This window comes from Oncorhynchus kisutch, linkage group LG25 (assembly GCF_002021735.2).
Source record: "Oncorhynchus kisutch isolate 150728-3 linkage group LG25, Okis_V2, whole genome shotgun sequence".
Lineage (NCBI taxonomy): Eukaryota > Metazoa > Chordata > Actinopteri > Salmoniformes > Salmonidae > Oncorhynchus > Oncorhynchus kisutch.
In genome coordinates, this window is record NC_034198.2 from 7674150 (window position 1) to 7698388 (window position 24239).

General features: G+C 44.4%; 2 protein-coding genes across 4 annotated transcripts in view; one reads left to right on the plus strand and one right to left on the minus strand.

The window, feature by feature from the left end:
- The window catches only part of LOC109870241 (eomesodermin), a 20515-nt gene extending 12833 nt beyond the window's left edge, over positions 1 to 7682 (plus strand). The window contains exons 4-6 of one of the 2 annotated variants that reach the window (XM_020460652.2): positions 2578 to 2736; positions 3046 to 3107; positions 3407 to 7682. In XM_020460652.2, coding sequence (XP_020316241.1) covers positions 2578 to 2736; positions 3046 to 3107; positions 3407 to 4235 — 1050 coding nt within the window. In that variant the 3' untranslated portion in view covers positions 4236 to 7682. The remainder of the gene's footprint in view (positions 1 to 2577; positions 2737 to 3045; positions 3108 to 3406) is intronic. The other variant, XM_020460653.2, reaches the window with a different exon arrangement.
- The window catches only part of LOC109869890 (oxysterol-binding protein-related protein 7-like), a 24771-nt gene continuing 6979 nt past the window's right edge, over positions 6448 to 24239 (minus strand). Inside the window, exons 3-21 of one of the 2 annotated variants that reach the window (XM_031805066.1) lie at positions 23937 to 24077; positions 23804 to 23857; positions 23601 to 23714; positions 22096 to 22257; positions 21750 to 21903; positions 16315 to 16436; positions 15745 to 15834; positions 15422 to 15445; positions 14770 to 14941; positions 14576 to 14667; positions 14281 to 14443; positions 13189 to 13472; positions 12766 to 12903; positions 12597 to 12660; positions 12345 to 12423; positions 11956 to 12251; positions 9934 to 10060; positions 9625 to 9747; positions 6448 to 9465 (exon numbers count right to left, since the gene is read on the minus strand). In XM_031805066.1, coding sequence (XP_031660926.1) covers positions 9357 to 9465; positions 9625 to 9747; positions 9934 to 10060; positions 11956 to 12251; positions 12345 to 12423; positions 12597 to 12660; positions 12766 to 12903; positions 13189 to 13472; positions 14281 to 14443; positions 14576 to 14667; positions 14770 to 14941; positions 15422 to 15445; positions 15745 to 15834; positions 16315 to 16436; positions 21750 to 21903; positions 22096 to 22257; positions 23601 to 23714; positions 23804 to 23857; positions 23937 to 24077 — 2508 coding nt within the window. In that variant the 3' untranslated portion in view covers positions 6448 to 9356. Of the gene's footprint in view, positions 9466 to 9624; positions 9748 to 9933; positions 10061 to 11955; positions 12252 to 12344; positions 12424 to 12596; positions 12661 to 12765; positions 12904 to 13188; positions 13473 to 14280; positions 14444 to 14575; positions 14668 to 14769; positions 14942 to 15421; positions 15446 to 15735; positions 15835 to 16314; positions 16437 to 21749; positions 21904 to 22095; positions 22258 to 23600; positions 23715 to 23803; positions 23858 to 23936; positions 24078 to 24239 lie in introns of both variants that reach the window. The other variant, XM_031805064.1, reaches the window with a different exon arrangement.

The following is a 24239-nucleotide window of genomic DNA, read 5'->3' on the forward strand; positions in this document are numbered from 1 at the left end:
GTTAGGTACATTGGTGCAATGACAATGCCTTTTTTCGCAAATGCGCTTGTTAAATCATCACCTGTTTGGCGAAGTAAGCTGTGATTCGATGATAAATTAACAGGCACCACATTGATTATTTGCAGGACAAGCTAGTTAGACTAGTAATATCATCAACCACGTGTAGTTAACAAGTGATTATATTAAGATGTATTGTTTTTTATAAGATAAGTTTAATGCTTGCTTAGCTAGCAACTTACCTTGGCTCCTTGCTGCACTCGCGTAACAGGTGGTCAGCCTGCCACGCAGTCTCCTCGTGGAGTGCAATGTAATCACCCATAATCGGCCTCCAAAAATGCAGAAAAACTTGAAATCGGCCCTAATTAATCGGCCATGCTGATTAATCGGTCGACCTCTAATATATATATATATATATATATACACAGTGCTTTCGGAATGTATTCAGACCACTTAACTTTTTCCACATTTTGTTACGTTACAGCCTTGTTGTAAAATGGATTTAGAAAACAATTATTGTCAGCAATACCACAAAATGACAAAACAAAAACTTTTTTGTTTAAACATTTTAGCAAATGTATTAAAAATAAAAACATATACCGTATTTACATAAGTATTCAGAACCAATTCTGTGAAACTCGAAATTGAGCTGAGGTGCATCCTGTTTCGATTGATCATCCTTGAGATGTTTCTACAACTTGATTGCAGTGCATGTCAGAGCAAAAACAAAGCCATGAGGTCGAATGAATTGACCCGTAGAGATCCATCATACTTAAATGGAAGAAGTTTGGAACCACCAAGACTATTCCTAGTGCTGGCCACCCAGCCAAACTGTGCCATCAGGGGAGAAGGGCCTTGTTCAGGGAGGTGACCAGGAACCCGATGGTCACTCTGAAAGAGCTCCAGAGTTCCTCTGTGAAGATGGGAGAACCTTCCAGAAGGAAAATCATCTCTGCAGCACTCCACTAATCAGGCACAGTAAAAGTAAAAGGTACATGCCAGCCCACTTGGAGTTTGCCAAAAGGCACCTAAAGACTCTCAGACCATGAGAAACAAGATTCTCTGATCTGATGAAACCAAGATGGAACTCTTTGGCCTGAATGCCAAGCGTCAAATCTGAAGTAAACCTGGCACCAGCCCACACATTTACATAAGTATTCAGACTCTTTACTCAGTACTTTTGTTGAAGCACCTTTGGCAGCAATTACAGCCTCAAGTCTTCTTGGGTATGACGCTACAAGCTTGGCACACCTGTATTTTTGGAGTTTGTTCCTTTCTTCTGTGCAGATCCTCTCAAGCTCTGTCAGTTTCGATGGGGAGCGTTGCTGCACAGATATTTTCAGGTCTCTCCAGAGATGTTCAAATGTGTTGAAGTCTGGGCTCTGACTGGGCCACTAAAGGAAATTCAGAGACTTGTCCCGAAGCCACACCTGCATTGTCTTGGCTGTGTGCTTAGGGTTGCTGTCCTGTTGGAAGGTGACCCTTCGCCACAGTCGGAGGTCCTGAGCGCTCTGGAGCAGGTTTTCATCAAGGATCTCTCTGTACTTAGTGCCGTTCATCTTTGCTTCAATCCTGATTAGCCTCCCAGTCCCTGCCCTTGAAACATCCCCACAGCATGATGCTGCCACCACCATGCTTCACTGTAGGGATGGTGCCAGGTTTCCTCTAGATTGGCATTCAGGACAAATAATTCAATCTTGGTTTCATCAGACCAGAGAATCTTGTTTCTCATAGTCAGAGTCATTTAGGTGCCTTTTGGCAAATTCTAAGTGGGCTGTCATGTGCCTTTTTAGCGAGGAGTGGTTTCTACCAAAAAGGCCTGATTGATGGAGTGCTGCAGAGATGGTTGTCCTTATGGAAGTTTCTCCCATCGCCACAGAGGAATTCTGGACCGTCGGGTTCTTGGTCACCTCCCTGACCAAGGTCCGCCTCCCCCGATTGTTCAGTATGGCCAGGCGGCCAGTTCTAGGAAGAGTATTGGTGGTTCCAAACTTCTTCAATTTAAGAATGATGGAGGCCACTGTGTTCTTGAGGACCTTCCATGCTGCAGAAATCTTTTGGTACCTTTCCCCAGATCTGTGCCTCAATACAATCCTGTCTCGGAGCTGGACAATTCTTTCTACCTCATTATGGGGTATTGTGTGTAGATCAATGAGGGAAAATAATTATTTAATCAATTTTAGAATAAGGCTGTAACGTATTGTGGAAAAAGTGAAGGGGTCTGAATACTTTCTGAATACTTTCTGAATGCGCTGTGTGTGTGTGTGTGTGTGTGTGTGTGTGTGTGTGTGTGTGTGTGGTGTGTGTGTGTGTGTGTGTGTGTGTGTGTGTGTGTGTGTGTGTGTGTGTGTATGTATGTTCTCACAAATGTAGTACACTGGGCCTTTACTAGTCCTGTATTAGCAGACCGATATAGCCATCTGTAGCGCGGATAACACATTTGTTTCAGCGCCTCCCCCTTTGACCCATCCCCCCTCCCCTCCCACAGCGAAAAATACCGCAGCACCCCCACTACTTCCTAAGGCTATGATGGCCGTAATGCTCTTCTATAACTAACTCTACAGTGCTGTTCCCTCCTAGATGATCGTGCTGCAGTCACTCCATAAGTACCAGCCGCGGCTGCACATCATTGAGGTGAAGGACGATGGTTCTGAGGACCCCTTCCTCACCACCAAGGCCCAGACCTTCATCTTTCCAGAGAACCAATTCATCGCTGTCACAGCCTATCAAAATGCAGACGTGAGTCACCTCGCCTGACCTCAACAGCTCATTGGGCGTGCCCTTTTCCATAGCGTATCATAGACAATTATAACTTAATTAGGAATAGAAGTATACTCGCACAAAGGTGCCAAAGCAGAAGACTTTCCCATGATAAGAAAAGAAACTGTGTGTAACCCTCATTAATTATTTCATGCAGTCAGTGATCTCTCTCTCTCCCTCTCTCTCTCTGTTTCTAATGCATCTACGCTCTCACACTCTCTCTCCAACGATCTGTCTGTCCTATCCTTGCCCCCTCTCCCATCCTGTCTCCTGCTATTTCTTACACAGATCACTCAGCTGAAAATAGACCATAACCCCTTTGCTAAAGGTTTCCGGGACAGTTATGACACGTGAGTATGCCAGAAAATAACTGAATTAATAAAGAGAAAACAAAACCCTGCTCTCCAGAGGGGCCTCTAGTCTTGAATGAGAATGTTTAAAGCCGCTCTATGTCTATACAAGCAGGCGCTGAGGCACAGTGCTCACACACCTACTCAGTCCAACCGTATCAACACTAGATATCTCCATCTAATATATCATGTAAAATTGCTAACACTAGTAGGCCTATGTATTTCTATCTCACAAAGATGTGTTGATATGAGTAGGCGTTAGAAGCCTTTTAGTTGATTGAGAGATATTTTTGGCTTAGGTTTTGCCAGGAAGTAACACCTCCCCTGCCTAGGCTGTATGCACCGCCTGACACGGACCGCCTCACCCCGTCCCCCACCGAGGGCCAGCAGTTTTTGGCGGGGACCTGCTACACACAGGGGTACCTGACGGACCAGTACATGAACCCGCTGCCCCAGAGCCGATTCTACAGCCGGGAGCACATGGCTGCCATGGGCCAGCAGTCCAAAGACCCCTCAGCCAGCCCCCACAGCCGCTGGTACCTTTCCCCCCAGCAGAGTGTCACCTCCAACCGGCTGGACTTCAACACCTACGAGAGTGACTTTGCTAACAACAGCTTCTACAAGCCCTTTCCCCTGCAGACGTCGGCCCACCACGCGCTGGGCTACTACGGGGACAGCCCCTTCGCCTCTGCCAGCGTATCCGTCTCGGGAGCCTCCTCAGCAGCCTGGACCACCAGCCGACCCTCCCCTCAGTACCTTAACCACCCCCACCCCAGTAAAGCCGGCCCCAGTCTAGGCTGGTTCAGGCCCGTGTCCTCTACCAACTCCTCCTCTTCAGGTCACGCCAGGCTCCACCCCCCGTCCCTGCTAGAGCCGCTCCGCCCCCCACCCCCACTACAGGACAAGCCCAAGGAGGTGGGGGGAGAGGACCCCTGGCTGGAACCCCCCTCGGTCAAATCAGTGGACTCGGCCGACTCCGGCCTGTTCGAGAGTGGGGTGGAGAGCAAGAAACCGCGAGTGTCGCCCTACGCCTCTAGCACGGAGAACTCGCCACCCACCCGCAGTGCGGAGGTCTGTGAAAAGGACAGCAGTAGTGACGCCGGCTACTACGGCTTTTACACCCACTGAGCCCCCCACCCACCACGTAAATACCCTCTCCTAGTGTCCTACCCGATCCTCTTTGTGCTTTAGTATCTCCCACATGGCCGTGTGTCTCTAACTGTCCAATGAAGTCATGCAATGGCGCTGGACTGGAGCTCAATTGGCTACGGAAGTCCAACAACAAAAGGGTGACGACAAGTCAGATATCTTGTACCTCAGCTATTTTCACACACACATATATATATACTTACTTTACAAATAGAGTAGACCTCTCTATAGCCCAAACGTGTGGCTACTCTACTCATAAGGCCCTCTCTTTGTGTGTTGGCTACGTGTTTCAGAACAAGGACCCTTTGAGGTCAGACACTAACACTTTGAAGGTGACTGTCAAAGTGTGTGAGGGCCAAAGAGCCAAGGCGATTTGACTGGGTCCACTGACACTGCCCTAGAGACACGTAGACACAACGACACGCAGACCTGTGACTTAAGTCTTTCTAACGTTTGGGGATTCGAAAATAAGACGTCTGCACACCTGCTGACAGAACCCTGCAGGGACTGTCCGGTCTTCCCACGTCACACAAACACACACACTTACACAATCGCCCACACACCTTCTCTCTCTCACACACACACATTTCTCTATTCTCCCAACTCTTTTAGTATATGATCACAATTACATGACCCAATGTACTAAGATGCAGAAAAGACTGGTTGCATCTTAATAACATAATTGAATCATTTCTGACTTATCCTCCCTCTACTGTCTGAGGAGATTGCAACTCCCCCTTGTGACAGCAGTGAAAAACTGCAAGCTGAGGGTCGAGCACACAGGCGAGAGGCCAGAGGTCAGGTGTCAGAGGTGAGGGGGACCTTAGCCCTGAAGTGGAAACGCTAATCAGCCTCAAGCCCGACGGGCCAGTCTTCCTCTGGTCTTCTGAAGCCTACAGCAGGTCTGTCATTTAGAACTATTGGCCTTAGCAGCCAATAGGAGTCGCCACTCTGAAAGACTCTCAACACAATGGAATTCAACATATCTCACAGACACTCTGGAGGCAACTACAATAGCGACTCATTTGAATTTGTAAGCGCACAAAGGGAACCTAAATCATTGGATGAATTTACTCTCAGGCTTCCATCCCAGACCATTTCAGGGAGCTGCGTTCAGTATTACAGGGTAAAAGTTTTTGATGGTTTCACTGTAACAGAGGTCGCCCTCTGTGTGATTTAAATCAATCTGAGAGTGCCCCCGTCACCACACAAATAAAGACCACAATCTATAACTGCATTAAAACGGAGGCCACTCGGACAACACACACTGGAAATCCTACTAACAGAGAGCTGATAATGACACACACAAACACACAGACACAATCATAATGCCAAAAGCCCATTATATGGCCTACACAGGGTAATAGTAATATAGGGTAGTATTTTGTATTTATTTATTGGATTTGATGACCTCTGTTTGCTTCTCCATTTCCACCCACCCCGATACCAGGCAAATATGTATCCTAGGGCTAAGAGAGAGCCAAACAGACAGGGTACATGTAGCCTATGTATTGTCACTCCCAGGCTTGGTTAGGGTGACCTGACAGACCATGTCCACCCCCAGACGTTAGGTTCATCATGTCGTGACAAAGGCGCAGCTTCCTGGCAAGGTGACAAGAGATCTATAGAGAGAGAGAGAGCCTCCAGTCTGAGCTGATCAGAGCCCTGGCCTTCACAAGGTGCTAATGACCACAGACAACTATTGGGTGACAGTCAGCCACTCACTCAGAGGACCCTGGGATAGTGGTGGTCTTAAACCACGTATTGCTGGGTTTGTGTGCTCCAATTGCAAGGCCATCAGAAAAGAGACAGGAATGTAATCAAGGCAAGACCTCATTATTTATCACACTTCTGTAGCTAAAGTATGTGATTACAGTATATGATGCACAGAGGACAGACATGGTATAATTAGCATTTAGTGAGTGACAGGCCAACCATGAAAACATGACTCATAAACACAGTCAACCACTCACACTGGAAGGTGACAAACACATCCACTTTAAAATTTAAAAAAGAATAGAGGTCTGTGTGTCTATAGTCAACACTGCTGGCTAAGATTGAATATACTTCATGTAAGATATAATTGTATTTAAAAAAACATACATATACATTATACTAGATGTTCATTTTGTTGACCTCATCAAAGTGTTTTTATATTAGTCATTCATGACTTATATACAGTAAGGTGCCAACTTTCAAAAGGAAATTCTGCCATTTGTGTCAGGCTAATCAGGGATTCTCTGACAAAAACTGGAGCAATAGGATGGAAAAGACAATCAGGTCTGTGGTATTGCAGAACTCTATATTAAGTATGTTTGTAAACAGAAAAACATCCCTAAACGGAACTAATCTTGACAACTGTGACACCATCATAATGGAATAATGCTGCAGCACAGTAAAGGTCTCGCACAGGACATTGGACTGACTTCATGTTTTTAAATAGGGAAAGGGAATAAACTGGAACTTGAAAAGTCAAGCAAGATGTTTTCTTATGCTGGACACTGTACAAAAATATTATATTGCTTCCTGAACATTTTGGTTTTACCCTTAAGCAGTTTAAACGAAAAAAGGACGAGGTTTCTTAATATATCTTAACTTAAAAATTAGAGTTATTTACGTTATTTAAGTGCAATTATTTATAAGGTGTTCAATATGGCAAGAGCAATTAAAAACGTTGGTTTTATCAAATACTATGGAAATGTACTGACATTTTACTCTGTATCTTTTTGTATGTTACACTGGCACTGAACCTGCACTAACATGACAGCTAGTGAGTGTCTCTGTTGGGGGAAATAGAGAATTCTGTATGTGTGGTGTGGACTCCTCAGGACTGCCACCTAGTGGTAATCTTACTCCTTACAATGAGCTAAACAAACCCAACTCGTGACAATAGAAATCTTCCGTAAACACTCCATAACCGATGATTATTTTCCATCCTTTAACGTTCATGTCCCCAATATCAGAATAAACCTGTGAATGGGAAATGTAGTCCCCTGGGATTGCCATTGTCTACAGAAGTAATCATGACTTTAAAAGGCTTAGAGAATAAGGTGTAGACTTGAAAGGTCAAATTCTCCATCCAACATTGGATAGTGAATCATCTTCCTTTGTGTTTAATGTGCACTGTTTGTCTTGGAGTAGGGCACCTTCCATTCTGTGAGATGAATTATCCTCATGTTTTATAGAGGTGTATAAATCACCATTAACTCAATCAGTCCGAGGAGGCTGGAAAGGGATACAGACTCAGATGATTCAGGAATGCAGTAGAGAAATGCAAAATATTGTGTTTGATTTAATCTAATGTAAAAAAAAGACTTGAATGGCAGAAAACAGAGGGGGAAAAAATGTTATTTATTAAAGGTGGCTTACGTGTGTATTGTACTGTTGTTTTCTATTCATGAATTAAAGTTTAAATATCTTAAATCACAACTGTTTGGTTTGGTATCTCATTGAATGTAAATACAAACTATTGAATAATAGCCATATATCCATTCTACTGTATATTACACATGTTGATATTAAGTCTAGTTTGATCATAATTTGATTATACTCATAATTCACCATTATCAAAGGTACCATAAAGCAGATTAATTATGATGAGTACAGTACATTCAGTTCCCACTCAACCAGTTTTGACTTGGTAACCCCTTTCATGAGAAATATCTTTAATCATCACAATAGCATTATTAGTGTTAACTAAAATCACAAATCAAAAGCACAATTTATGCAAGCTAGATGACAAGTTATAGGTTATTTTTATTTATTTTTTATTTTACCTTTATTTAACCAGGCAAGTCAGTTAAGAACAAATTCTTATTTTCAATGACGGCCTAGGAACAGTGGGTTAACTGCCTGTTCAGGGGCAGAACGGCAGATTTGTACCTTGTCAGCTCGGGGGTTTGAACTTGCAACCTTCCGGTTACTAGTCCAACGCTCTAACCACTAGGCTACCCTGCCGCCCCGTTATATTCCCATGTCAAATTGTTTGACTTACTAAAATGAACTCTTGTAAAAGAGAGGTATTTAATACACTAGTGCCACTGAAATAAATATGATTCAACAATAATTCATAAAGGGTCGTATCTTAACTTAAGATCCACTCACATAACTAAGAATCATGCATAGATTTCTTTGGGAGATTTATGTGAAAGTGTTGAAACACAAAAATCTAGTTAGGATTCAGCCCAGAGAGTATAAAATACACATTTCAAAATATACAATCTATGAATATTAGTCCACAGTAAATGTTTTCTTGACCTGAGCAAATTAACCTCACACTTCCACCCCTCGAGGCCGCTCAAACTCAAACTCTGGACCGCGAAGCCAGTCCCACTGATTGTTTTCATTGATCCCCTCTAATCAGGGACTGATTTAGACCTGGCACACTAAGTGGTTGCAATTAATGATCAGGTAGAACAGAAAACCAGCTAGCTCCGGACCTCGTTGAGAGAGTTGAATACCCCTGCTCTAGACAGTGTTTCTCAACTCGAGTCCTCCAGTACCCCCCAACAGCACACATTTTTGTTGTTGCCCCGGACTAACTCACCTGATTCAACTCATTGAGGGCTTTGCTGATTAGTTGACAAGTTGAGTCAGGTGTGCTTGTCCAGGGCTACAACAGAAATGTGTATTTTTGGGGTATTCGAGTACAGGAGTTGGGAAACACTGCTCTGGACAGCAAATGCATCTTGATAGAGGAACATAAATGTACACAAACAATAGGGAATGATCGTAACTACATTGCAATGGACAATACAAGTACCAGTAGAAATGCATTAGAAAAATGAACAAAGTCTCTCTTTATCCTTTTCAGGTGATGGAACAGGTGATGCTACACTTTCAGGGGATTCTGGGAACTATTTTCAACTTGACTGTTCACTGTTGACTGTTCAGTGGATTCAAGTAGTTTCCAGACTTTCCTGGAAGTTTTCTTTGTCTTGGGAGTGCATATAAGATGGTGATGATAGAAGGTGGGCTTCTCAGGACAGTTCATCCAAGCCTTCATCAATTCCCACCACGTATCCTCTGGGTTTCAATACAGACTTGGGTAATTTTGTCATTTGATTCTCGCAGGCCACCAAATGGCCCCAGTGCGTTTCTTCACCATAGTTCCAGGTTGTTTGTGTTAGCAAACCCCGGGTTCTCTCTGAATTTCCAATAGGTTCCGTTGGTCAGCCACACATCCCTCCCAGAGGAATCCACGGCTTTCCTGAATATGGAAAATTAACAGAAAATATAAATTACTGAAAGCATACCTTGAAGTTAGGGCTGCAAACTATTCTTTGGTGAAGTATTATCCTAGATATAAGATGACACACTGATTATTATTGCATCAGTATCACTGAAGACTAAAAGAGCAGGGACTTACTTGAAGAAGCGTGGCTTGTGCTCTTGTCCTTTCTTAGCCAGTTGTTTACTCCGCTCCCTCTGCATGTCCTCCACTTCTTCTTTAAACTTATCACAATCATCCACCCTCCCATCCTCCAGCATCCTGAGGAAAAGAAAAACTTCAGAAAAAAACCGCTCCAATTCATCAAACCTATCACATCGTATCAACAAGTAAGGCCCTGAATTTTTCCTGGTTCAAAAATGTAAGGCCCTATCAATATAAAAACATGATTTGTCAAATTGTTTCATAATAATCAAGCCCTCCACGGCCCATTGAGGCACCACTCACCTCTGGTCAGGGCGAAGGCGTGAGTCTGTGGGGGGCAGAAGAGGCTTCAAGCCTGGGGTGAGCTCGTTCAGCTCCAGTGCGAAGTTGGAAAAGCCGTAATACAGGTAGTAGTCCTTGGGCTGGGGATCTGCACAGTGAAAGAAGCCAATGAGGTGAGCTACAATAATAAGCTAATGTAACCACAGTCTCAAACCACAATGTCTTTAGTTAGCATACCACTAACCATGAGAAAATGTCCTAAAACACCGATTTATCTTAACAAGTGGTGTGTATTCATGGATGCCAAGTGAAACCAGGCTTCCCCAAAACATTTATCATGAAAAAAAATAAACAAACATTTTTTTTTAAATTATCTTTCGTCTCTCTGTGTTCATACATTTCCTTCAATATGCAAGAGGTTGAATGTATCTCACCGGAGAAAGCATCAGAGCGAATGAAACAGTTCCCCTCTGTCTGAGTATGTGTAGCATATCTATCTGATGCTGTCTGGTTAAAAAGAGTATGACATTGTTGCCGCCCGTAGCATTGAATGTAAGGGGAGCCAGTGAGCATTTGGCCTACCTTGATATATATATATAATATATATAATATATAATAATAAAAATAATAGCCAATCAGTGTTGAGCTAAATTGAGTGAGCTCCGCTGTGAATGGTCCTGGCGCACCCAAAAAAAAGTGTCATGACTGGGAATACAGATATGCATCTGTTGGTCACAGATACCTTTAAAAAAAAAGTAGGATCAGAAAACCTGTCAGTATCTGGTATGACCACCATTTACCTCATGCAGGGCGGCAGGGTAGCCTAGTGGTTAAAGAGTTGGACTAGTAACCGAAAGGTTGCAAGTTCAAATCCCCGAGCTGACAAGGTACAAATCTGTTGTTCTGCCCCTGAACAGGCAGTTAACCCACTGTTCCTAGGCTGTCATTGAAAATAAGAATTTGTTCTTAACTGACTTGCTAGGTAAAAAAAATTAAAATTAAACATCTCCTTCACATAGAGATGATCAGGCTGTTGATTGTGGAATGTTGTCCCACACCTCTTCAATGGCTGTGTGAAGTTGTTGGATATTGGAGGGAACTGGAACACCGTTGTACATGTTGATCCAGAGCCTCCAAAATATGCTCAATGGATGACATGTCTGGTGAGTATGCAGACCATGGAAGAACTGGGACATTTTTAGCTTTCAGGAAATGTGTACATGGAGTCGTGCATTATCATGCTGAAACATGAAGTGATGTCGGTGGATGGATGGCACGACAATGGGCCTCAGGATCACGTCACGGTATCTCTGTGCATTCAAATTGCCATCGATAAAATGCATTGTCCGTATCTTATGCCTGCCCATACCATAACCCCACCGCCACCATGGGGCACTCAGTTCACAACGTGAACCAGCAAACCGCTCGCCCACATGATGCCATACACGCTGTCTGCCTTCTTCCCGGTACAGTTGAAACCGGGATTCATCCCTGAAAAGCACACTTTTCCAGCGTGCCAGTGGCCATCGAAGGGGAGCGTTTGCCCACTGAGGTCGGTTACAATGACAAACTGCAGTCAGGCCTGGTTGATCCTGCCAGTAGCATATGCTTGTCTCAAAGATTAAGCCATGCAAGTCTAAGGCCCTGATGAGGATGGCGAGCACACAGATGAGCTTCCCTGAGACGGTTTATGACAGTTTGAGCGGAAATGATTCCGTTGTGCCAAGTCCCAGTTTCATCAGCCGTCGTGGTTACACGTGGTAACTGCTCTGGTGGACATTCCTGCAGTCAGCATTTGAAATGCATGCTCCCTCAAAACTTGAGACATCTGTGACATTGTGTTGTGTGACAAAACTGCACATTTAGAATGACCTTTTACAACTTGGTCTTTCTAAATAGGCTTCCTACATACTAAATATTTTTATTCAATGGGCGTCGAACATAATGAGTCCAATTTTCTTTACAGGAGAAATAAAGCGTTTATACAAAATGTCTGTTTTAAACTCTCTTTGAGTTTTTTCCTTGTGTGGGTGGGATACTCACTTGGCTTCCAGATACACTGCGGAGTGGGAAAAGTGTCACAGAAGATGCCCTCATGCCACAACCCGCCGAACCGGTGGATAACACTCCCAGTCTGGTCCAGCACAGTGCCCTGCACCTCGTTCTTGATGGTGTCCGACCCCCAATAACGGGACTTGACAAAGGTGATCTTACAAGTGCAGGCGTTGCTGTTGAGGTTACGGATGATAACCTCCCCATAGTGCTCCAGGTAGCGTTGCTGGCTCAGGACATTATGGACACAGGTCACTACTTTGTTCCACTCATAGTGGTCCCCGAACCTGAAAGAGTGATTGAAGGTAGAGCATTTCACATGTTATTTTCTAACAGCTAGAGAGAGTAGACAGTAAAGAAATGTCCACCAGGACACTTACCTTGGGAGAGTGACGTTCACGATCCCTGTTGGCATGATCTCCAGTGACTTTCCCCAGAACTTATTCTTCCATCGCTGGTCTGTTCAGGTGACATAAATATGTTGTGTTCCATGAGAAACATTATTGATACAAGTGTACGATAGTATAGTTACAACAACAAAAAATCTAAAATGGTTCAAGGCAAACGTTAAGACGCTTATCGCTAGCTGACTAGAAGAAAGGTTTTGCTCATTTATAATCAAGAGATCTCACCCTGCCACAAGGAGAAGTTATCTGAGTCTGCGTGACACGCAGAGATGGGGGGATGGTGGCAAACCTGATGAAAGACAAGAACGGTCTAGTCTGAATCTGACAGAACTAGTCTGGCCTGGTCACTCTTCAGTCCTGCTGAGGGATGTCAGAGAAGGTTCAGTCCTCCTACCTGCTCACTGATGTAGCGGAAGCCCTTGTCCTCTCTCAGACATTCATAGGTCTCCCCCAGCAGTGGATTAAAGGGCTTGTAGCGGTTGCGGTAGTGAGCTGTAGCATAACCAGAGATGGCAAAGGCACCAATGTAGACCTGCGCAAGAACAGAGAAACACCTTCAGTCTTCTAAACTAACATACTGCATACTAACATCGTTACGGGGTTTCCTTTCAATCCTGAGGCTCAATGTATACTGTACTCTAGCATATACCTTTGACAGTATGGAAAATCTTTATCATAGTTTATTGGTGTGAAAAAATGCTGCTACTTTGAGCACTTTCCCATTCAGTGTCTTTAAGATGTATCTAAAAGCCGTACATCCTTTGCGTTACCAAATATTGAAGACATATACATTAATGTATTTAAATAAAATCTTTACCATCCTCTGGTAGGGGTCCTGTGTGTTGTTGGCAATGTCCAGCAGCTCGGAGTACTCCAGCTCCTCACACAGTCTTTGTATCAGGTTGATAGGCTCGTTGAGAGCAGCAGGCATGGAGACACGGGACAGGTCCTTGCCTATATTGTTGTAGAGGATCTGCATCAGGCCCACATGGGCATTCTCTGGGCAGTGGGCAGGCAGAGTGGTACGGCGGCCAGTGTTCATGGGCACAACACTGTTGGGAGCCTTAGAGATGCTGGCACGGTACTCACGAGTGGCCGAAGCTGTGAGGAAAATGTATAAATGTTTCAATACATTGAAAGACAACATTTTTCATTTTTGTACATTTTTACCCCCTTTTTCTCCCCAACTTCGTGATTACGATCTTGTCTCATCGCTGCAACTTCCCAACGGGATCGGGAGAGGCGAAAGTCGAGTCATGCGTCCCCCGAAACATGACTCACCAAGCCGCGCTTCTTAACACCCGCTCGCTTAACCCGGAAGCCAGCTGCATCAATGTGTCGGAGGAAACACCGTTCAAGTGACGACCTAAGTCAGCCTGCAGGTGTCCGGCCCGCCACAAGGAGTTGCTAGATCATAATGAGCCAAGTAAAGCCCCCCTGGCCAAACTTTCCCCTCACCCGGACAACGCTGGGCCAATTGTACGCCGCCCTATGGGACTCCCGGCCATGGATCGAACCCCAGGCTGTAGTGACACCGCAACACTGAAAAACTACTTCTAATTGATAACTGGTCACAGTGTGTGTGTGTGTGTGTGTGTGTGTGTGTGTGTGTGTGTGTGTGTGTGTGTGTGTGTGTGTGTGTGTGTGTGTGTGTGTGTGTGTGTGTGTGTATGTGTGTGTGTGTGTGTGTGTGTGTGTGTGTGTGTGTGTGTGTGTGTGTGTGTGCGTGTGCATTTGTGTGTGTGTGTGCGTGTGCGTGTGCGTTTGTGCATTTGTGCGTGCGTGCGTGCCTGTGTGTGTGTGTGTGATACAAATCATTAAAATCCAGACAGAAAATATTTACACAAGAAGCAAATCTAATATCACACGGTCAAAACTCTCCGTCGTTTTTAGTTAAGTTCACACTCACCATGGCCCTCCTCAGGTTCAGAGTTGCTGGTGGTCCTGTCGCTCAGACCAGACTCGTCAGACTCAGAGGAGCTCCCATTCAGGACGTCGTCACTCGCATCAAAATACTCTGCTGCAGAGTCTGTCACTGAGGGCGTGCGGCGGGACTGGTTCCCAGATGCAGTCTAAAGAGAGGGGAAGAGTGACGAACAATAGACACCATGAGAAAGACAGCAAAACAGACAGAATCGGTGACGAAAAGCACTCACAGGTCTATTGTAAACCAAACCTGTCTCCTTGAAGGTGTGTACCCTTACCTCAGCCTGTGTGGTTGATTGGTGGTAAGTGTCCTGCAGTCTCTGACGCTCCTGGGCCAAGGCCTCATGCACAGACTTGAGGGACGTGTGCACTGATGGGGACAGGAAAATCAAGAAATTCACATTTAGCATCAGTAGTAACAGTAACACCTGAAGGCAAAGTGTGTGTGTGTCTGTGTGTATTTGGCTCTGACCTCTTTGGGACAAAGTACAGATGTCCTGCTGGATCTTCTTGCCTTCAGCAGAGGTGTTGGTGGGAGGGGACAGCTGGGAGCAGACGTAGTCTGGGATGGAGGGTACATAGTCTGGGAGGGAGGGGACAGACGCACCCAGTTGGGAAGAGCTGTTCAGGTGACTGGAGGACAGCTACAAAATTGAGGAATGGTGAAGAATGAAAAAGTAGAACATACAGAATAGCCATTTTCTACAGTATTTGTCAGTCACTGATTCCCCGCATTAGTGAGATGTTAAATATGTTCAAATGTAGATGGAAAATTAAGGAGAGCTGTGTACAAGCCATGCAATATAACTACTATGGAAGGCTAAAAGCTAGCGTCAAGTTCTAGGAGCATGTATGTCCTACAGGGTTTTAGCCAAAACAAATGTCTTATTTCTCAAACTTTTATCACAACTACAATTTGCAAACTTTCATCTGATAGCAATGTTTACTGTAAAATCGTTGCTTTACTCTGTCCCTAAAGTTACATCTGATATGATGTTACTTTCCATTGTTACTTTCCATACCCCTTTGTCTATATTTGGCTGTCTGGACAACATGGAAGAGCTAAATTAGGACTAGTTGTTCCATGCTTTGGCAGTCTGCCTAGTGTCATAGTCTTGACTCACCGATTTTGTAATCCCACGAAAAGGCTTTGGATTAAAAAGAAGCCTAAAAGTTATCAGGGGATTGGGTTGGCTAATACACAAAAGCAACACATTCTATTCATAACAGATTGGTTAGTGGTACACAATCACCTTTAGGAATTTCAGGATTTGGGGGATTTAAAAATATCTGAATATTAGTACCAAATCCATTGGAAAATTCACTGGAACAATATCCATAAGTCAAAACTAAAAGGTGAGTCTGAAGTTTTCCTAAATCACCTTCACATTTAATCTAAGAACCACAGCTAAAACCAAATGCTTTATGTGTTACAAACCTGTCTTACCATTCCGAGGGCCTCCACCCTTGACATTGTGCGTGAGTGACCCCATATCTTGCCAGACCTGGACTTCTTGGGTTTCTCAAGGGAAAGATTCTTGGTGGAATTAAAAAAACAGACTCATCTTAAATCACTGAACAGGCATCCCATTGTGCACAGACATGAATTCAACGTGAAATCAACCCAACATTTCACCCTGTCATTGGATTTAGTAAAGTTGGGTGAAGAAAATATCAAATTCCCTTTTCAACGTCATCACGTTGAATGTTTTGGTTGAAATGGCGTGGAAACAATGTTAATTCAACCAGTTTTTGCCCAGTGGGATGAGCCAGTTGTCTCATTACATTACTAAATTTGAGCATGTCTCACACCCTTGTCCTGCAACTCACTGGTATGCCTAGTTTCAAAGTCACCCCTAGCCCCTGGGAAAATGTGTAGACATGAAACATCTGGTTAAGTGTTGATATTTGATCCTACCCTCTGAGACGGCTGGGGTGGAACCATTACCACATTGCTAAACCTATCCTAGGAAGTTTTAGTTTGGAACTGGGCCGTAGTGGTGTTGCGTCATCTCACCTGCATGCTGATGATGCGCTGCAGCTCTCCATTGGTGAAGGTTTGCTGCCCCCCCTCCAGTGACTGCAGCCTCTGGACCAGCCGGTTCAGCTCAGACAGGTCCAATTGACAACGGTTCAGCTCTGCGAAAACAATACAGATGCTGTTAGGGCAGGTCCTAGAACAGTTCTCCTGGGGAGTTAAGACCAAAACACTTGTATCTCCTAACTGTGGTCGTCCATGATTCATGATAATTAGGAGCTATAGATATTGTTTGCATGAGTACAAAAAATCCTCTATTTATACGTTTGGCAGATGGCTGCCATTTTGCGATACCATAACCAATTGTGCTATTGTGTATGTTTTTTCGGGTTATTTGTAACTTATTTTGTACATAATGTTTCCGCCACCATGTCTTATGACCGAAAAGAGATTCTAGACATCAGGACAGCGATCACTCACCCCGTACTGGAGGAATACTTTTTCATCAACGAGTCGGACGGGAAGGATTTACTTTAGACGCCCGACAAGGCCCTCAACCCCGTCATTCGCAGGAGAAAGAGACGGAGCTATCGGGGACGAAGATCCGGGTGCCTTGTAAGAATCCGTCGCCGAGAGGGTAATCTACCTTTATCATCAGTCCTATTAGCCAACGTACAATCAATTGATAATAAAATAGACGAACTACGATCACGTATATCCTACCAACGGGACATTAAAAACTGTAATATCTTAAGTTTCACCTAGTCATGGCTGAACAACAACATGAATAACATAGAGCTGGCGGGTTTTAAGCTTTTTCGGCAGGATAAAACAGTGGCCTCTGATAAGACAAGGGGTGGTGGTCTATGTAAACAACAGCTGGTATACAAAATCTAAGGAAGTCTCAAGGTTTTGCATGCCTGAGGTAGAGTATCTCATGATAAGATGTAGACCACACTATTTACCAAGAGAGTTCACATCTGTATTTTTTTGTAGCTGTCTATGTACCCCTACAAACCGATGCTGGCACTAAGACCGCACTCAATGAGCTGTATGCGGCCATACGCAAACAGAAAAATGCTCATCCAAAGGGGGCGCTCCTAATGGCAGAGGACTTTAATGCAGGGAAACTCAAATCCGTTTTACCTATTTTCTACCAGCATGTTAAATGTGCAACGAGGGAAAAAAACTCTAGACCACTTTTACTCTTGGGGATGTTATTCGAAAACATAATGTTAACTTTCACTGCTATGCGGATGACACACAGCTGTACATTTCAATGAAACATGGTGAAGCCCCAAAATTGCCCTTGCTAGAAGCATGTGTTTCAGACATAAGGAAGTGGATGGCTGCAAACTTTCTACTTTTAAACTCGGACAAAACAGAGACGCTTGTTCTAGGTCCCAAGAAACAAAGAGATCTTCTGTTGAATCTGACAATTAATCTTAATGGTTGTACAGTTGTCTCAAATAAAACTGTGAAGGACCTCGGCGTTACTCTGGACCCTGATCTCTCTTTTGAAGAACATATCAAGACCATTTCAAGGACAGCTTTTTTCCATCTACGTAACATTGCAAAAATCAGAAACTTTCTGTCCAAAAATGATGCAGAAAAATTAATCCATGCTTTTGTCACTTTTAGGTTAGACTACTGCAAATGCTCTACTTTCCGATAAAGCACTAAATAAACTTCAGTTAGTGCTAAATACGGCTGCTAGAATCCTGACTAGAACCAAAAAATTTGATCATATTACTCCAGTGCTAGCCTCTCTACACTGGCTTCCTGTCAAAGCAAGGGCTGATTTCAAGGTTTTACTGCTAACCTACAAAGCATTACATGGGCTTGCTCCTACCTATCTCTCTGATTTGGTCCTGCCGTACATACCTACACATACGCTACGGTCACAAGACGCAGGCCTCCTAATTGTCCCTAGAATTTCTAAGCAAACAGCTGGAGGCAGGGCTTTCTCCTATAGAGCTCCATTTTTATGGAACGGTCTGCCTACCCATGTCAGAGACGCAAACTCGGTCTCAACCTTTAAGTCTTTACTGAAGACTCATCTCTTCAGTGGGTCATATGATTGAGTGTAGTCTGGCCCAGGAGTGGGAAGGTGAGCGGAAAGGCTCTGGAGCAACGAACCGCCCTTGCTGTCTCTGCCTGGCCGGTTCCCCTCTTTCCACTGGGATTCTCTGCCTCTAACCCTATTACAGGGGCTGAGTCACTGGCCTACTGGGGCTCTCTCATGCTGTCCCTGGAAGGGGTGCGTCACCTGAGTGGGTTGATTCACTGATGTGGTCGTCCTGTCTGGGTTGGCGCCCCCCTTTGGGTTGTGCCATGGCGGAGATCTTTGTGGGCTATACTCAGCCTTGTCTCAGGATGGTAAGTTGGTGGTTGAAGATATCCCTCTAGTGGTGTGGGGGCTGTGCTTTGGCAAAGTGGGTGGGGTTATATCCTTCCTGTTTGGCCCTGTCCGGGGGTGTCCTCGGATGGGGCCACAGTGTCTCCTGACCCCTCCTGTCTCAGCCTCCAGTATTTATGCTGCAGTAGTTTATGTGTCGGGGGGCTAGGGTCAGTTTGTTATATCTGGAGTCCTATTCGGTGTCCTGTGTGAATCTAAGTGTGCGTTCTCTAATTCTCTCCTTCTCTCTTTCTTTCTCTCTCTCGGAGGACCTGAGCCCTAGGACCATGCCCCAGGACTACTTGACATGATGACTCCTTGCTGTCCCCAGTCTACCTGGCCGTGCTGCTGCTCCAGTTTCAACTGTTCTGCCTTATTATTATTCGACCATGCTGGTCATTTATGAACATTTGAACATCTTGGCCATGTTCTGTTATAATCTCCACCTGGCACAGCCAGAAGAGGACTGGCCACCCCACATAGCCTGGTTCCTCTCTAGGTTTCTTCCTAGGTTTTGGCCTTTCTAGGGAGTTTTTCCTAGCCACCGTGCTTCTACACCTGCATTGCTTGCTGTTTGGGGTTTTAGGCTGGGTTTCTGTACAGCACTTTGAGATGTCAGCTGATTGATGTACGAAGGGCTATATAAATACATTTGATTTGATTTGATTTTACTCCACACAAAGAGATGCATACAAAGCTCTCCCTCGCCCTCCATTTGGTAAATCTGACCATAAGTATATCCTCCTGCTTCCTGCTTACAAGCAAAAACTAAAGCAGGAAGCACCAGTGACTCGGTCAATAAGAAAGTGGTCAGAAGAAGCAGATGCTAAGCTACAGGACTGTTTTGCTAGTACAGACTGGAATATGTTCCGGGATTCTTCCGATGGCATTGAGGTGTACACCACATCAGTCACTGGCTTCATCAATAAGTGCATCGATGACGTCGTCCCCACAGTGACCGTACGTACATACCCCAACCAGAAGCCATGGATTACAGTCAACATCCACACTGAGCTAAAGGGTAGAGCTGCCGATTTCAAGGAGCAGGAATCTAACCTGGAAGCTTATAAGAAATCCCACTATGCCCTCCGACAAACCATCAAACAGACAAAGCGTCAATACAGCTCCGTACTACACCAGCTCCAACGCTCGAGGGATGTGGAAGGGATTGCAAATTATTACAGACTACAAATGGAAGGACAGCCGCGAGCTGCCCAGTGACACAAGTCTACCAGACGTGCTAAATTACTTCTATACTCGCCTTGAGGCAAATAACACTGAAGCATGCATGAGAGCATCAGCTGTTCTGGATGACTGTGTGATCACATTCTCCATAGTCGAGCGAGTTAGACCTTTAAACAGGTCAACATTCACAAGACCGCAGGGCCAGACGGATTACCAGGACGTGTATTCTATGCATTTGCTGACCAACTGGCAAGTGTCTTCACTGACATTTTCAATATGTCCCTGATTGAGTCTGTAATACCAACATATTTCAAGCAGATCACCACAGTCCCTGTGCCCAAGAACACAACCTGCCTTAATGACTACCGATCTGTAGCACTCACTTATGTAACCATGACGTGCTTTGAAAGGCTGTCATGGCTCACATCAACGCCATTATCCCAGAAACCCTAGACCCACTCCAATTTGCATACCACCCCAACAGATCCACAGATGATGCAATCTTTCCCACCTGGACAAAAGGAACACCTATGTGAGAATGCTATTCATTGACTACAGCTCAGCGTTCAACACCATAGTGCCCTCAAAGCTCATCATTAAGATAAGGACCTTGGGACTAAACACCTCCCTCTGCAACTGGATCCTGTACTTCCTGACGGGCTGACCCAGGTGGTAAAGGTAGGGAACAACACATGTGCCACAATGATCCTCAATAAGGGGCCCCTTAGTGGTGCGTGCTCAGTCTCCTCCTGTACTCCCTGTTCACTCATGACTGTATGACCAGGCACGACTCCAACACCATCATCAAGTTTTCCGATGGTATGCCTGATCACCAACATCAATAAGAGGTCAGAGACCTGGCCTTGTGGTGCCAAGACAACATCCTCTCCCTCGACGTGATCAAGACAAAGGAGAATACTGTGTACTACAGGAAAAGTAGGATCCGAGCACGCCCCATTCTCATCGACGGGGCTGCAGTGGTTGAGAGTTTAAAGCAGATTGAGAGCTTAAAGTTCCTTGGTGTCCACATCACCAACAAACTATCATGGTCCAAACACACTAAGACAGTCGTGAAGAGGGCATGACAAAGCCTATTTCCCCTCAGGAGACTGAAAATATTGATCATGGGTCCTCAGATCCTCCAAAGCTTCTACAGCTGTGCCATCGAGAGCATGGTTGTATTACTGCCTGGTATGGCAACTGTTCAGCATCCGACCCAGGACCTCTATACCAGGCAGTGTCAGATGAAGGCCCTAAAAATTGTCAAAGACTCCAGCCAACCTGATCATGGACTGTTCTCTTTGCTACCACACGGCAAGCAGTACCAGAGTGCCAAGTCCTGAAGTCCTGACTCCTGAACAGCTAATCAAAGGCTACCCAGACCCCTCTTTTATGCTGCTGCTACTCTCTGTTTATTGTCTATCATGTACATATTACCTCAATTACCTCAACTAACCGGTGCTCCCACACATTGACTCTGTACCGGTACCCTCTGTATATAGCCTCACTATTGTTATTTCACTCCTGCTGTTTTATGATTTGTTACATTTATTTTCTATTTTTTCACTTAACACTTTCTTTTCTTAAAACTTCTTAATGCATTGTTGGTTAAGGGCTTGTAAGTAAGCATTTCACTGTAAGGTCTACACTTGTTGTATTCGGCACATGTGACAAATACAATTTTATTGTAGGGCGGCCAATTGTGCGCCGCCCTATGGGACTCCCAATTACGGCCGGTTGTGATACAGTCTGGAATCGAACCAGGGTGTCTGTAGTGACGCATCAAGCACTGAGATGCAGTGCCTTAGACCGCTGCGCCACTCGGGAGCCCTGAGTGTATATAACTATAACATATTGGGTGTACTTTGTATACAAGATAAGAGTGCAGTACCTTCAGCACAGCTGTCTGGGTCATGAGTCTGTTGTAACCAGGCTGACACCTTCCCATTCACCCCAGGGTTGACCGAGGGAAACTCTGACAGTGTTGGTGCAGCTATCTCACCCATGTAAGAGCCTGTAGTGCTTTGGTAGTGTTGGTAGGAAGACTGGTATGCGGACGAGAGAGAGAGAGAGAGAGAGAGAGAGAGAGAGAGAGAGAGAGAGAGAGAGAGAGAGAGAGAGAGAGAGACGGACAGACAGACAGACAGACAGACAGACAGAGGAGAAAGAGAGTCAATACAAGACTATGAACCACTATCATTAACAACAGAGACTGGATCTCTACAAAGAGAATTTACCACGTCCTGCATGCCGTTCCGCTGTGCTAGTCCAGCCACACTGGTGCCCTGGGACAAGGCCTGGAGGAAGCCATTGTGCACTTGAGCAGCCTCATTCTTCTTGAACATGCGGTGGGCACTCAGCTTGGTCACCCAGATGTAGAACAGTTCATGACTCTTGGCCTAGGAGACGAAAGAACAGGAAGAGTGGCGTCAAGTTCATTTTAATTACTACAGGCATCTAAAAGTAATACCAAAAAGATAATCCAACTCAACTGTTCTTCAATTTAACCTTAGACAATACTCAACTTAGTTTATTAAGTTGTGTACACTGCCGTTCAAAAGTTGGGGGTCACTGAGAAATGTCCTTGTTTTTGAAAGAAAAGCTATTTTTTTGTCCATTAAAATAACATCAAATTGATCAGAAACACAGTGTAGACATTGTTAATGTTGTAAATTACTATTGTAGCTGGAAACGTCAGATTTTTTTATGGAATATCTACATAGGTGTACAGAGGCCCATTATCAGCAACCATCACTCCTGTGTTCCAGACGCCTCACAAGTCCTCAACTGGCACCTTCATTAAATAGTGCCAGCAAAACACCCATCTCAACGTCAACAGTGAAGAAGTGAATCCGGGATGTTGGCCTTCTAGGCAGATTTGCAAAATAAAAACCGATATCTCAGACTGGCCAATAAAAAGATTAAGATGGTCAAAAGAACACAGACACTGGACAGAGGAACTCTGCCTAGGCCAGCATCCCGGATTCGCCTCTTCACTGTTGACGTTGAGACTGGTGTTTTGCTGGTACTATTTAATGAAGCTGCTAGTTGAGGACTTGTGAGGTGTCTGTTTCTCAAACTAGACACTCTAATGTACTTGTGCTCTTGCTCAGTTGTGCACTGGGGCCTCCCACTCCTCTTTCAATTCTGGTTATAGCCAGTGTGCCCTGTTCTGCGAATGCAGTAGTATACAGCGTTGTACGAGATCTTCAGTTTCTTGGCAATTTCTCACATGGAATAGCCTTCATTTCTCAGAACTAGAATAAACTGATGAGTTTCAGAAGAAAGTTATTCGTTTCTGGCCATTTTGCGCCTGTAATCGAACCCACAAATGCTGATGCTCCAGATACTCAACTTGTCTAAAGAAGGTCAGTTTTATTGCTTCTTTAATCAGAACAACAGTTTCAGCTGTGTTGACATAATTGCAAAAGGGTTTTCTAATGATCAATTAGCCTTTTAAAATGATAAACTTGGATTAGCTAACACAAGATAATAATGGGCCTATGTACACCTATGTAGATATTCCATAGAAAAATCTGCCGTTTCCAGCACAATAGTCATTTATAACATTAACAATGTCTACACGGTATTTCTGATCAATTTGATGTTATTTTAATGGACAAAAAAAATTGCTTTTCTTTCAAAAACAAGGACATCACTAAGTGACACCAAACTTTTGAATGTTAGTGTATGTAGTAGTACGGTCAACAAGCTAAAATAAGGTGAAAGGGACGGGGCATACCTTCATGTGATATAGAATGTCTCCTGCATCCAAATTGATACGATTGGATTTCTTGTTGATTGACATGACTGCAAGGCTGATATCTAATGAACCATGGAGCTTTCCCCTTGTGATCTTTAAAGTAAAAATAAGTGCTTTCCATTATTAATGGGGAGGTTTTCATAATTTAACTAAAATATATAATTAAGGGAATGTGCACTTACATCTTGTTGGGTTTTGGAATATCGCAAGATCCCTGTTTCCAACACAAAGTACCTCTGAAAGTAGGATAAACACATGAATTAAGGCCAAAATGAACTAATTTCCAAAATAGTGATGAATGGACAGTTTGCTGACCTTGTGCCAGCCTTTCAGGGGCCATTTTCTCCTCTTGAGGAGGTATCCTTCACAGATGCCTGGGATGGTCAGGTCCTGGGGGTTGTCACCTGACGTCACGTCCACCTGAAGGTCGTCCATCACCTCCCAATCTTTAATATTCTGAGGGTGAGACAACACCATAACAGACACATCAACAACCATCTAGAGACAGTCCTGTTGTTTGTGAAATGTTAACATCCAGTTTGAAGTTTTGTTTGGATATTTGATATTTAAACAAGTGCAGGATGGGCCTAAAACTCCTTACATATAGAATTGAATTAG